This window comes from Chelonoidis abingdonii, chromosome 1, assembly GCF_003597395.2.
Source record: "Chelonoidis abingdonii isolate Lonesome George chromosome 1, CheloAbing_2.0, whole genome shotgun sequence".
Classification (NCBI taxonomy): Eukaryota; Metazoa; Chordata; order Testudines; family Testudinidae; genus Chelonoidis; species Chelonoidis abingdonii.
Genome location: NC_133769.1, coordinates 78444805 through 78458032, shown reverse-complemented (window position 1 = coordinate 78458032; position 13228 = coordinate 78444805). Strand labels below are relative to the sequence as shown.

General features: G+C 39.5%; 1 protein-coding gene across 1 annotated transcript in view; it reads left to right on the top strand.

Moving 5' to 3' along the window:
• PPFIA2 (PTPRF interacting protein alpha 2) overlaps window positions 1–13228 on the top strand; it is a 647901-nt gene that overhangs the window by 349034 nt on the left and 285639 nt on the right. Inside the window, exon 5 of the mRNA XM_075066795.1 lies at window positions 9211–9375. Within this exon, the coding sequence (XP_074922896.1) occupies window positions 9211–9375 (165 nt within the window). The remainder of the gene's footprint in view (window positions 1–9210; window positions 9376–13228) is intronic.

Below are 13228 nucleotides of genomic sequence, written 5' to 3'. Positions count from 1 at the left end.
TATAACTTATTTTTAAGATTAGGTTATTACAAACTTGTTTGCACCCTTTCTGAATATTAAGATATAGCTACAAGTATGTTATAGCCAGGTGGTTGAGAATATGATATACTATATAAAATGTTCAGCCTGGTTAAGGAAATTGCATGAGGTTTCTGCTTTCTGTCACGAAGGACAAGTAAATGTCAGGAAGATAAACCATCTTTAGCCATAATACCATGTTTATTATCCCTAAGGGTGTTATACAAAGTCAGATAAGCTGCATTTTAAACTTTACCTTGCTTTAACATTATACTGTTTCCTTCTGTGCTATGTTTAAAATATGTATTTGTTATTGAAATTCGTGCTTTGGAATCAAAGTTAATTGCTATGGCAGACAGATGATAACTCTAAGGCTCTCGGGTCAAGAGACAAACCCGTAAGAACGTCTTGTCTAGACCAGAACACCTCCCTCTTGTATAAATACCAGATACAGATTACCTTATCTCAGGAAGACAAACCATTTAAAACATTCATGTTTTTTGAAGAGACTTGACTGTGAAAATGAATATAGTGTTGTGTTATCAGAGCAATAAATCTAGGTAAACCCATACAAAGAATCCATTTCACAGATATTGTCCCAAAAGACCATTCTTGTCTGCCACATTGTTCAATATAGTCTTTTGGTCATCCTGATCCACAATAATACATACATTGCATTTAATACAATGGACTCCATAGATACTTAAACTTAATTCAGTTTTTTTCAAGGTTATAGCAGGAAATTGCCACATCTATCACAGTAGTATTCCTTGGTAAACTTTGTATTGTGTTGGTCTTTCACCCTAATATGTTTGCACCAAGAAAACCACCTAAACCAAACCAGTACTGGTGGAGGCAGTTGTTGGCTTCCGCTGTGAACATTCTCATTGCTGATCTTGTCTTGTCACCTAATTTGGAGCAGTTGACAATGAAAATTGAAAATGTCAGTTTTCCACTTTTCAGCCTTTCTCAGCACCCATGTTTCACTGCCCATAAAATAAAATTGGTGTAATCATAGTTCCATAACTCTATAGCTGCACTGTAAGTCTGATGTTACGAAATCCTCACAGAGGCCACAGAAGGGCCCAAAACATTGTGCAGTTGCCTGCTATATGAGTGTCTTCATCTTTCGAGCATCTTCCAGCACTGTTCATGACCCTTCCCAAGTATTTGAAAGTTGCCATGTGCTCAACATCAATAGATACATGGCATGGTTTCTTATTTCCACGTGAGTTTGGCCAGGTTGTGTTCTGTCACCTTCATTGAATATTGGCATTGATTGACTGATGGAAAAACTTGAGGAGGCAGCTGTTGGTGGTGTTAAGCAGAACACCATTCTGCTTCAATATCTCCGATATGCTGATGACATTGTCTAGGTGGCTCAGTTTAGTGAATTGCTGATGGCCAATCTGGTCTGGTTATGAATCCAGATACAACTATCTCCTTGGCCATTGCCGTCAACAAGCCTCCAACTCCAGATTACGACCAATTTAGTATTAACCTGTTCAGATGGTAACTAATTTATATAATATACTGCAAAAATAAGAGCAGAACTCATTGTATTAGTTTTTTATGCTGCTTTCAAAGAGTATATGTCGCAGTATCTTTAGGTTAATGGTCTTTTCTGGCCATTATCAAACAACTACTTATCTGCAACTAAAGATTAAGGGCTGATATTTTCATAAAACTTTGCTATATGTTAGGCCTTTGTGATTTACTATAAAATAACAGTATTTAGGACAACTTCTGTAGGATTCAGATATTTAGAAAATGCTGGAACACATATTGATACTGGATATATTTATATTCAAATAGTCATTTTAACAACATAGGGTAGAAAGTACCTAAGTTAACTTTCAATAGGAATTGCACTCCTAAATAACAAAGTTGCTTTTGAAAATCCAGTCCTGCCCATATTAAACAAATTTGCCAAATCAAATAAAAAAAGCAAGATGCACAAGTTTCTGAGAGGACTTAGGAGGACTTGCTTCAGGCAGAGTGTGTGTGTTTTATGCTATTTAATCAAATCAATTACATACCTGCCAGCTTTTCAGAACAAAAGCTGTTGAAAATATACATGAAATGCATTGTATAATTCTTGCTCTTTCCTGATTTAATGTGAATAGTTAAACTATTATTAGATCATTGCTTCAAAACAATTAATCAACCACACTTTGTAATAAATTAAATAAATAAACAAATAATAACTTTATTTTCTTTCTTCTTTCCCTGAACTCCACTTTCTCTTGATGCATCTTTCCTTCTGTCTTATTCAGGGTCCATGTTTCTTCAAAGCGTATTTTTTCATCCTCTCTTCACCCCATCCATTTTCCTCCACCATCATCTTTTTTTTCCTATATTTCCTTTACTTCTAGTTTTCTATGCCTCTGTCCACTTTCCCCCAGTTTTTTCTCTTGATTTCCCCCTTGAGTCCTCTGTCTCTCGTCCTGTTGCTCAAGGTGTGTATTATCCTGTTGTTGCTGTTTTGACAATTTAGTAAAATGGCATATTGGAATTAAAAAATAAATATTCTATAAATAAATAGTAAAGAGAATTTTTTTAATTCACTGAAGCCCAGCTCCTGCAAAGCCTACAACCTGTGAGTAACCCCATTGATTTCAGTGTATTGACTAAAGCCTCAAACCTTCAAAACACATTCATGTGTTCAAATTTATGCAGTTTATGGGCCAGCTCATAATGTGTAAAATAACTGTGCACTTGTCTAAGCTCAGTCCACATGTCATTGCTGACCTATGTAAATGAGTAGGTTCCCTAGTTAAGTCTATAATTCAGCTAACTTTACTAACTTTAAGCATATATTTCTGTTCCATGAAAATCAAGCACATGTATTAGTGCCTTGCTGATTTGGGGCCTTAATTGTCTACACAATGTATGAAGAAAATTATGGAAATCCTAGAAATGCTCTCTCCATACACGTGGCTTTTGTTTTTATTAGACTTTTTAAAAGGTGCTTAGTTCATTCTTAAATGTGTGGGGTTGTTTGTTTGTTTTTTAAAATAGCAAAAAGATCTTTTCACTTTCTGGTCACCAGAACTCAGGATTTCTAAACACACCATGCTAATTCAACTGTTTACTTGCTAACACTGTGGGGTTTAAAGTGTAGCTCTACCAGCAATAGATAATAATGAATTCCATCTTGGAGATCTTATGACACACAAATGATTGGAGTAAAATTCATTTGTACTTTTTAGATTCTTTATCATGCATTGGAAAAAACTGTTTTTCCAATAGAAAAATCATAGCAACAATTTGATACTTTGCTGGATACATTCAGACTTCTTGCTGCAGCTGCAGAACTCCATTTTCTTTTCTTTGCCATGCAGCTATCCCAGTGGCAGTTCTAATGTCGGTGCAGCATGACACAGTGTGAAAGAACAAACTGTCTGCAGCACCTCTTGACGCTGATTAAAGTGAACCTTTAATTATCATTTTTTAAAAATTCTAAAGCTGTTCTTAACAGACCTGTTATGCTGTGACTCTAAGACCAGCTCTTTTGCAAAACTGTTGCGACATGAAATCTTACTGTATTCTGCTGACATGTGCTTCAGGAATGTAACTCTATGGAATATATAGATCTTCATGTTTGAATGAAGTAACCATGTATCTAGGGTTACCAACTTTCTACTTGCACAAAACCAAACACACTTGCCTTGCTCCTGCCCTGCTCCTCTTTTGAGGCCCTGCCCCTGCCATGCCCCTTATCCAAGGCCCTGCCCCCACTCACTCCGTCCCTCTTCCCTCTGTTGCTCGCTCTCCCCACCCTCACTCACTTGCACATTTTCATTAGGCTGGCTAAGGGGGTTGGGGTGCAGGAGGGGATGAGGGCTCTGGCTGGGGGTGCAGGCTCTGGGTTGGGGCCAAGGATGATAGGTTTGGAGTGCAGGAGGGGGCTCTGGGCTGAGGGGTGGAGCTGAGGGGTTTGGAGTATGGGAGGGGGCTCTGGGCTGAGGTAGGGGTTGGGGTGTGGGAGTGGGTATGGGCTCTGGCCTGGGGGTGTGGGTTCTAGGGTGGAGCTGTAAAAGAGGGGTTCAGGATGCGGGAGGGCACTCTGGGCTGGGACTGAGGGGTTTGGAGGGCTGGGGCAGAGGAGTAGGGTGCAAGGGGGTGAGGTTCCAGCTGGGGATGCAGGCTCTGGGGTGGTGCTGGGGATGAGGGGTTTGGGGTGCAGAAGGGTGCTCTGGGCTGGGTCCAACGGGTTTGGAGGGTGGGAGAGGGATCAGGATGGGGGCAAGGGGTTGGGACACGGGAGAGGGTAAGGGGTGCAGGCTTCAGGTGGCGATTACACAAGCTGCTCCCAGAAGCAGCAGCATGTCCCCCTTCCAGCTCCTATGCGGCAACATGGCCAGGTGGCTCTGCGTGCTGCGTCATCTGGAGGCCACCACCCCTGCATCTCCCATTGGTTCCCTGGCTGCACCTATGCATTGGAGCCAGAGAGGGGACATGCCACTGCCTCTGGGAGCTGCGCAGAGCCACAGCAGGCAGGGAACCTACCTTAGCCCAGCTGCGCTGCTGACCAGACTTTTAACCTCCTGGTCAGCAGTGCTGACTGGAGCTGCCAGGGTCCCTTTTTGACCGGGTGTTCTAGTAAAAAACTGGACACTCGGCAACCCTACAGGTATCATTGTGCACAATGGAACATGGGATAAATTTTCCTGACCCTTTATTGGTTCACAATAAAATGTATGTTACAGATACGGCAAGTTTTACGATTAAGGAGACATTTGGGGAAGATACAGTGTGGTTAACTGGTTTGATTCTCAACACACACTAATACTGAAAACATTATTAGAAACACAAGGCTTCTGTTCACGTTGTATATTTCTGCTTTGATAACTGATTATACTTAGTTGAACATTTGTGGCCACATTTTCAAAAAACCTCAGAAAACAGCTTACATCAAGTTTTCAAGAGCTGTGCTCCCATTTAGACTCCTACATGAAGTGGTGTGCTCCACGGCTGGTGGCAGATCATTTTTTAAAACAGGAACCTACATGAAGTGCCCAAGTGGGAGTTAAGCTTTCTTAAAAATGTGGCCCCCAGTTGTGGGCACTGAGTTCTTTTGAAAATGTGGCCCATGGTTTAAGCTCTTTATTAATAGATTAACTTTTTTTGTTTTTACTGCCATACAAATGTTCACATGAAATAAAACAAAACACTCTGAATGCTTGTTTACTTCCTAAAATTACAAAAAAGGAAAAAATGTATATGGAGAAAAATTTACATTTGCTCTACGGTATTTTCAGGGAAAATTCAGACAAGCGTGGGGGGGGGGTCAACTAGTTTCATTACCTGTTATCAAATATGGCTAATAATCTTATGAAATCTCAGCTTTTTGAAACGTTAGAAGAGTGAACAATATGAAAGATTGTTGGCATTTTGAATTGTTGAGTGTACTTGATACGGAACTAGTATAACTGAGTTTGAATCTGAATAACTCCACTTTAACAGCCCTGAAAAAGGGCTGCAGTCTGAGCTCTGAACCGGGTAGTATATAATTCTTATACATTACAATCTATTTTTGCAATTTAGGGCCATTATAAAAGATTTTAAGCAGAGGATAATTAACATGGCAGTTTTCTGCACCTCTGCTACCTACCTGGATATGTAGCAGTTCATTCAAAACATATTCTTTAAGAAGAAATGATCAACAAGTAGCCGTTTGCCATGTATAGATGTAAATGGAGCTTCAGATTTGTCTCTAACTGAAAATCAAAATACAAAAACACCTGATCTATCAAAGAAAAAGAAGAAAAGTGGTCAAGAGACAATGAGGAGCTCGCACTCCAGCTTAGACTCTCTCTTCACTTGTTCAGGTGACTATAGGGTTCTGGTAGAACAACTGGGGTTAACAACCAGGGCTTTGGATCTGTGCTCCAGCTCTGCTCCAGCTCCAGGCAAAAACCTGCAGTTCCACTTCTCCGGAGCTGCTCTGCACTCCAGCTCCGGGCTCCGCTCCAATGCCCTGTTAACAACACAGGCAAAAGTGGGCCAGCTAGCTGAAGATTAATGTTGGAATTTTTCAGTAGTCATGAATATAAACCTAGAGGTGAAAAACCTAGGGTCCATTGTGAAATTTAGCCATTTGGTCATGCTGGAACACTTTTTGCAGAACCACTCTGCCCCAGAAAACACAGAGGCACATTCTTGTGCATAGGGATAAATAGAACAGACAATCCTTGCAGTACCCTGAAGACAAATACTATAATTTACCTCTCCTAATCATATCCTAAACATTCCTTGCCGCCCATGAACATCTACAGTATCTATCTTTTAGGGACTTATGTGGTCCTCATTGCCATGGTATCTGAGCACTTTGCACTCTTTTTAAATATTTATAGTCACATCCCCTTTTTTACAGATAGGAAACCGAGGCACTAAACTGCTAAGTGACTTGCCCAGGGCCACACAGGAAGTCTGTAGTGGAGCAGAAAATTGAATCCCCATTCTCCCATGGTCCAGGCTAGTACTCTAACCATTGGATGATCCTTTGGGAGTATCATTTAATAAGACCGTCATGTCAGCCAACTTAACCCTGCCATAACCATTGTCTTTATAGATTGTGGGGAAAAAAAATATGGGACTTTCAGTAGGGAGTCAATTTCTATTGAAAAGCATAACTAAACTCATTGTTAAGCTAGAGAATGTGGACATATCCTCTTGAGCATTCATGTGGCTAGCAAAAGGCCAGTGTTCAGAGCTAATGTCCAGAAAAATGAACAACTATTAGCTGAAACACTTCCGTAAGCAGTACAGTAATAATGGATGTTGAATGTTTGCAAGGAGTCTGTATAATTCCCCATGGTTCCTTCAACACTTATCTATGATGTCAGCTTATTTCTCTTTATATGATAAAATATGCAAAAGAATATTTTTCACAGGTACATCAATTTCACAGATTTTATGATTTAGTGTGAGGGTATTTGAATATTTATCTCTCTCTTAAATGTCATTTTCAATTTTTTCAGATATTAGGGGGTCTTTTTTTTTATTTTACATGCATCTGACGAAGTGGGTATTCACGCACGAAAGCTCATGCTCCAAAACGTCTGTTAGTCTATAAGGTGCCACAGGATTCTTTGCTTTTTTTTTTATTATTATTATACATATTTAATCTTTAATGTTACCTTTAAGTTGAGGTTCTAGTTAACTAAATATTTTGTGTGTAATGATAACTGTGAAATGTAGGGTCAGATTGTTTAGACTCCACTAAAGTGGTGCAGCAATGAAGAGTCACTGGACCAGGAAGAAACATGGCCTGGAGATGCTCTAATTTAGGCCAACATTTAGGAAAGCGGTTCAGCACATGTGTAAGTGCAGTTCTGAACAGGAGTGAATTTAAGACTGTGCTCCCTTGCTAATGTGAATCAGTATTTTAGCATGGCCCCTCATCAGTTTTTCCTCGGTGGGACTCCAAACCTGTTTGCACCTTAAAGCTGCTTGCCAAACCTGTGTCAAAAAGCCTGCATCTGCCATCCCTCAGCGTGCGTTACATCAGCCAACGACCCAGTAGAGCAGTGGTGGGCAACCTGGGACCTGTCAGGGTAATCTGCTGGCGGGACGTGAGACAGTTTGTTTACATTGACAGTCCACAGGCACGGCTGCCTGTAGCTCCCAGTGGCTGTGCTTCGCCATTTCCTGGCAGCCTGCACTAATTCCCACAGCTCCCATTGGCTGGGAACAGTGACCCACAGCCACTGGGAGCTGCGGGCGACAGTGCCTATGGATGGTCAAACTGTCTCGTGGCCCACCAGCGAATTACCCTGATGGGCCCTGTGTGGCCCGCAGGCAGCAGATTGTCCACCACTGCAGTACAGCAAGCTCATGCACATCTTTTCATGTGGATTGCTTTTGTTAATCTGCTTTCTTAACTCCAGAATGGCAAAACGTTTTCCTTTTTTCTTCAGCTGTATGGTATTGCTAAAGTTCTTTATATATTAACCTCATGTAATCTCTTATATATGTGTTTGGTGAATGGTTGTAAACTACTGGCAGAATGTGTTTTTAAAGTACAGTAATGGTAAACATGATTCGCTCCCATTTTATTAAGGATACTGTAATTTCGGTATAGTGACATTGTCATTATAGTTCAATTATGCTCTGGTTATGCTTCTGTCATACCTATTATCATCACTAACTCATAAGACTGCAAAGTTAACTATATGACTGAGAATAAATATATGCAAACATATATGTAGTAAATAGATTTGTGTTCTGATAGTAGATGTATTAAGAACCACATCAAAGGAGTAATAAGTAAATCAGTCATGTAACTTTTAAGCTTCCAGTTATATGAAATAGATGTAATTGCATGTTGAAAAGGAATACTATTGTGATTATACTGTAATTAAAGTATTCTTATTATACAGTATGACTCTTGAAGTTAGCCATTCACTTTTAATACAGATATAACTTACCACTTTCATGCTCAGATACTACAGGGATGGCACTGATATCCTTATAAAAATAGATAGATTTTCGATATATCAGCAAAAAGATGTCCATAAAAATATGATTCTAACATTTTCTTCAGCTGAATGTAGGCTAGAAATCACAAAGAATGTACTTAACGACGTTTATGGACATTCCACTTTCCATAACAAAAACAGTGAATATTCTAGAGCTTGCCATATTAACATGCACCATTAGCTATAAAACATGCATTTAGAATAAATACAGTGTTTTACAACTTTAATGAAAATACATTGCTTGTTTTTGCATTCTCTGTTAAGTAAGTTTTAGTATAAATTAAATACAGATTACAATTAGGGTCTGATTTTCAGTCATTAATTATAGACTGCATTAGTTGGTTGGCTATATTAGTTATTTTTGTTATTAACATTCCACTCATTACTGTGACTAAAAAAATCATTTAAATATATTAAGTGGATTTTAGACAGGCAACAGTAAATCTAAGTAGAGCAAATTGTTGTTTTCACATGTTCACAGCAGTTTTTTAAGAAGATCTGAATAAAATTTCTTTTTTTTATTTTCTATCATGTTCTCTGACTTGGAGTCAGAGAATGTTGGCTGTATCTTTAATAGAGTCATAGGCTTCCTCAGCTAGGGAGGTTGCCAAAGTCATTGTCAGTTGGTAGCATGCAGTTTGTAATTATAATGCTTATGACATTTAGGTACAAATGAATGATGTCCCTTTATGTTTAAACCCAACAGCTGTTACTGGAGCATTTGGAGTGCCTTGTTTCAAGACATGAAAGGTCTCTGAGGATGACGGTAGTGAAACGGCAAGCACAGTCCCCCTCAGGAGTTTCCAGTGAAGTTGAAGTTCTCAAAGCACTGAAATCTCTGTTTGAGCACCATAAGGCTTTGGATGAAAAGGTACAGTATGGAAAGAAGCTTATTCAGCAGGCTATCTCTTTGCTTTACCACACTTACGATACCGCAGAGCAGCAATATTGTTTCTCAGTTCTTGGAGTGTACTGTACATACTGAAAGTAGGGCATCCAAAGAAAATCTTCGACAAAGCATGACTAACAACTGAAATGTTCATATTTCATTTCTTAGCTTCATTCCGGAGGGGGGGTTAGTAAAGATTTTACATAAAAATAAGGTCATCAGAGCTTATCTGTGGCCACTAGTAGTTTTTGTTATAAAACAGTTCCATGGAAATTACATGACTGGCATAAACACCTCTTTCCATTAAACACTAAGCAAACATATCTCCCACACATGGAGATGCTAGTCCGTGCTGTGTATTTCAAGAAGCAAGTAATTGCTAAGAAAATATGGGCATCTCAAATTGCAATTTCATGCTGCGGAATTGTAACTGAAGAGGTAGCAACATCAGTTCTCTCTCCTAACTAGACATTAGTACTTGACTTTTTAAAAGTTACTACATGTTAGAGCAGCAGAGAATCCTGTGGCACCTTATAGACTAACAGACATTTTGGAGCATGAGCTTTCGTGGGTGAATACCCACTTCGTCAGACGCAGGTAGTGGAAATTTCCAGGGGTAGGTATACATATGCTAGCAAGCAAGCTAGAGATAACGAGGTTAGTTCAATCAGGGAGGATGGGGCCCTGTTCTAGCAGTAGAGGTGTGAAAACCAAGGAAGGAAAAACTGGTTCTGTAATTGGCAAGCCATTCACAGTCTTTTGTTTAGTCCAGAGCTGACGGTGTCAAATTTGCAATGAACTGAAGCTCAGCAGTTTCTCTTTGAAGTCTGGTCCTGAGTTTTTTGCTGCAGGATGCCACCTTAAGGTCTGCTATAGTGTGGCCAGGGAGGTTGAAGTGCTCTCCTACAGGTTTTTTGTATATTGCATTCCTGAATATCTGAATTTGTGTCCATTTATTCCTTTTCCGTAGTGACTGTCCAGTTTGGCCGATGTACATAGCAGAGGGCATTGCTGGCATATGATGGCGTATATTACACTGGTGGACGTGTAGGTGAATGAACCGGTGATGATGTGGCTGATCTGCGTAGGTCCTGTGATGGTGTCGCTGGTGTAGATATTGTGGCAGAGTGGCATCGAGGTTTGTGCATGGATTGGTTCCTGAGTAGAGTTACTATGGTACGGTGTGCAGTTGCTGGTGAGAATACGTTTCAGATTGGCGTGTTGTCTGTGGCAAGGATTGGCCTGCCTCCCAAGACTGTGAAAGTTTGGGATCATTGTCCAGATGGGTTGTAAATCCCTGATGATGCGTTGGAGGGTTTAGCTGGGGCTGTATGTGATGGCCAGTGGAGTCTGTTGGTTTCTTCTTGGGTTTGTCTTGGCAGTAGGAGGCTTCGGGTACACGTCTGGCTCGTTGATCTGTTTCCTTATTTCCTCGTGCGGGTATTGTAGTTTTGAGAATGCTTTGTGGAGATTTTGTAGGTGTTGGTCTCTGTCTGAGGGGTTAGAGCAGATGCGGTTGTACCTCAGTGCTTGGCTGTAGACAATGGATCATGTGAATGTGCCGCGGATGGAAGCTGGAGGCATGAAGGTAGGCATAACGGTCGGTAGGTTTTCAGTATAGGGTGGTGTTAATTACATCACCTCTGATACTTGACTACATGTTAGAGGTTTTGATCTAGAATGCCAGGGAATTCTTATAGTATTCATTGTACATTAACGTTACCCCTCTGATACTTGACTACATGTTAGAGGTTTTGATCTAGAATGCCAGGGAATTCTTATAGTATTCATTGTACAGATTTCTAAAATGTAAATGCACATCTGTTTTTGTGCAAGTCCTGCAAGAGTTTGAAAATACTCTCCACAAATTAATATTTGAGGAGTGGTAGTCCACAAAAAATTATGAATACATTTAGTTATATTCATTGAATAGTATGTTTTTTCATTGTTATTAGATGTGTTGAACACTGCAGGTTATGTCTTTTCATATTGGATTTGACTAGCAGGTGCAATATTACGTGAAAGTCACCTACACTTATTTAAAGTCTAGCCTAAAGTGTATCTGTGTTTAGCTAGCAATAAGTGATATTTTATTAAGGTAATCATTACTAAAATGCATTTTAAGGAAGGGTATATAGATGTATTTATGTATTTGTGTTTATATGTGTGTGTGTATCAATATGTAGTAACTTCTCTTAGCTGTCTGTTAGGTTTAGGTTTAGTGAGCTTTTGGCTGTAGCATAATTTGCATAAAAGAGTATTGTCAGTAATATCCTTTGGAGATTAGTAGGGTTTATGGTATTTTAAAGGCTGAAAAAAGTAAAAGCAGTAGAGGATTTCTGCTACATAGTAGTTTCTAGCATTTAGTTGTATAATAAATAACAAGTCCTGAGAACTGCCAGTAGTTTACAACCATACATACTATTTACAGAAATTCAGCAAACACGTATGTAAGAGATTTCATGAGGTTAATATATAAAGAACTTTAGTGATGTGATGCAGCTGAAGAAAAAAGGGCTTATTTTGGATTTAAATTGCAGCAAGGGCAGTTTAGGTTGGACATTAGAAAAAAAACTTCCTAACTGTCAGGGTGATTAAGCATTGAAATAAATTGCCTAGGGAGGAGGTGAAATCTCTGTCATTGGTGATTTTTAAGAGCAGGTTAGACAAACACCTGTCACAATGGTCTAGATAATACTTAGTCCTGCCTTTAGTGTAGGGGACTGGACTAGAAGACTTGTCGAGGGCTCTTCTAGTCCTACAATTCTATGATTCCAGATCCTATACCTAGAAGCTAGAAGTATCCCCTTTCCAAAGGTGTAATGCTTCTATTTCCGCCTTGTCAGGGCTGCACATTAACTGACTTTAAGTTCATGGCATTTTAATGTATGGAAAAGGTGTGACTTGCTTATAACTGAATCTTATAAATTTTGGGTGTAGGACAGGTCTAACTGGGGGTGGAGGGGAGAATTCCACATCTGGGGTAGCGAAAAAGGAAACTGTTTTGTAACAGACTGATTTTTTTAATGAATGGTGTCTGCTTGATGCTATTCAGAGCAGAGGTATGGAATGTTAGGATTTGTCTACATGGGACATTAGTGTATGGTAACCCAGAGTGTAAATCTAAACTGTAAAAATCTACAGCCCACTAACTTGCCATGAAATAATGTCCTGCGTGGACCCTGCTATAGTGCACTAACAGTTCGACATCACACTGTGATATACTCCCATTTCAAAAGTCCTGCAGAACATTTAGTGCACTGTAGCAGGGTCCACTGGGTGAGTTAATGTGCAGCAAGCTAGTGCTCTGTAAATTCGAAGCCTGATTTGCCACATACTAACTTGCCTCATAATCAAGCCCTTAGAATAGTTTAGGAGAGGACAGATTGAAAAATGGAATTTCTGTACTGTGGGAAATTCTGATATTTTGACAGTTGTTTTAATCTCAAATAGGATGAAAAGTTGAAATATCAAAACTTTTCACACAATGAAAAAGTCAGAAAAATTCACTTTGGAAATGTTTTGTTTCATTTCATCGTCAAAACAAAACATTTAAACATTCTTGAAATGAAACATTTAATTTCAGTTTGTTGACCTAAGATTAAATGTTTTGTCCATGATGAACTGCGATAGCTCAGCCACAGGTTGAGACTGTGGTGAATCATTGAAGATGTAGTCTGGCTCAGAAGCTGGGTCCATAATACAGAATGGGGGCATGGGGTTTCCTCACCTACAACTCCCATAAGGCACTGTAGTAGCTCAGAGGGATGCATAATGTCATCCCCAAACAAAATGTTTCCTTTTGTTTTTCCTGGCAGAAAATTTTGCTGAAATC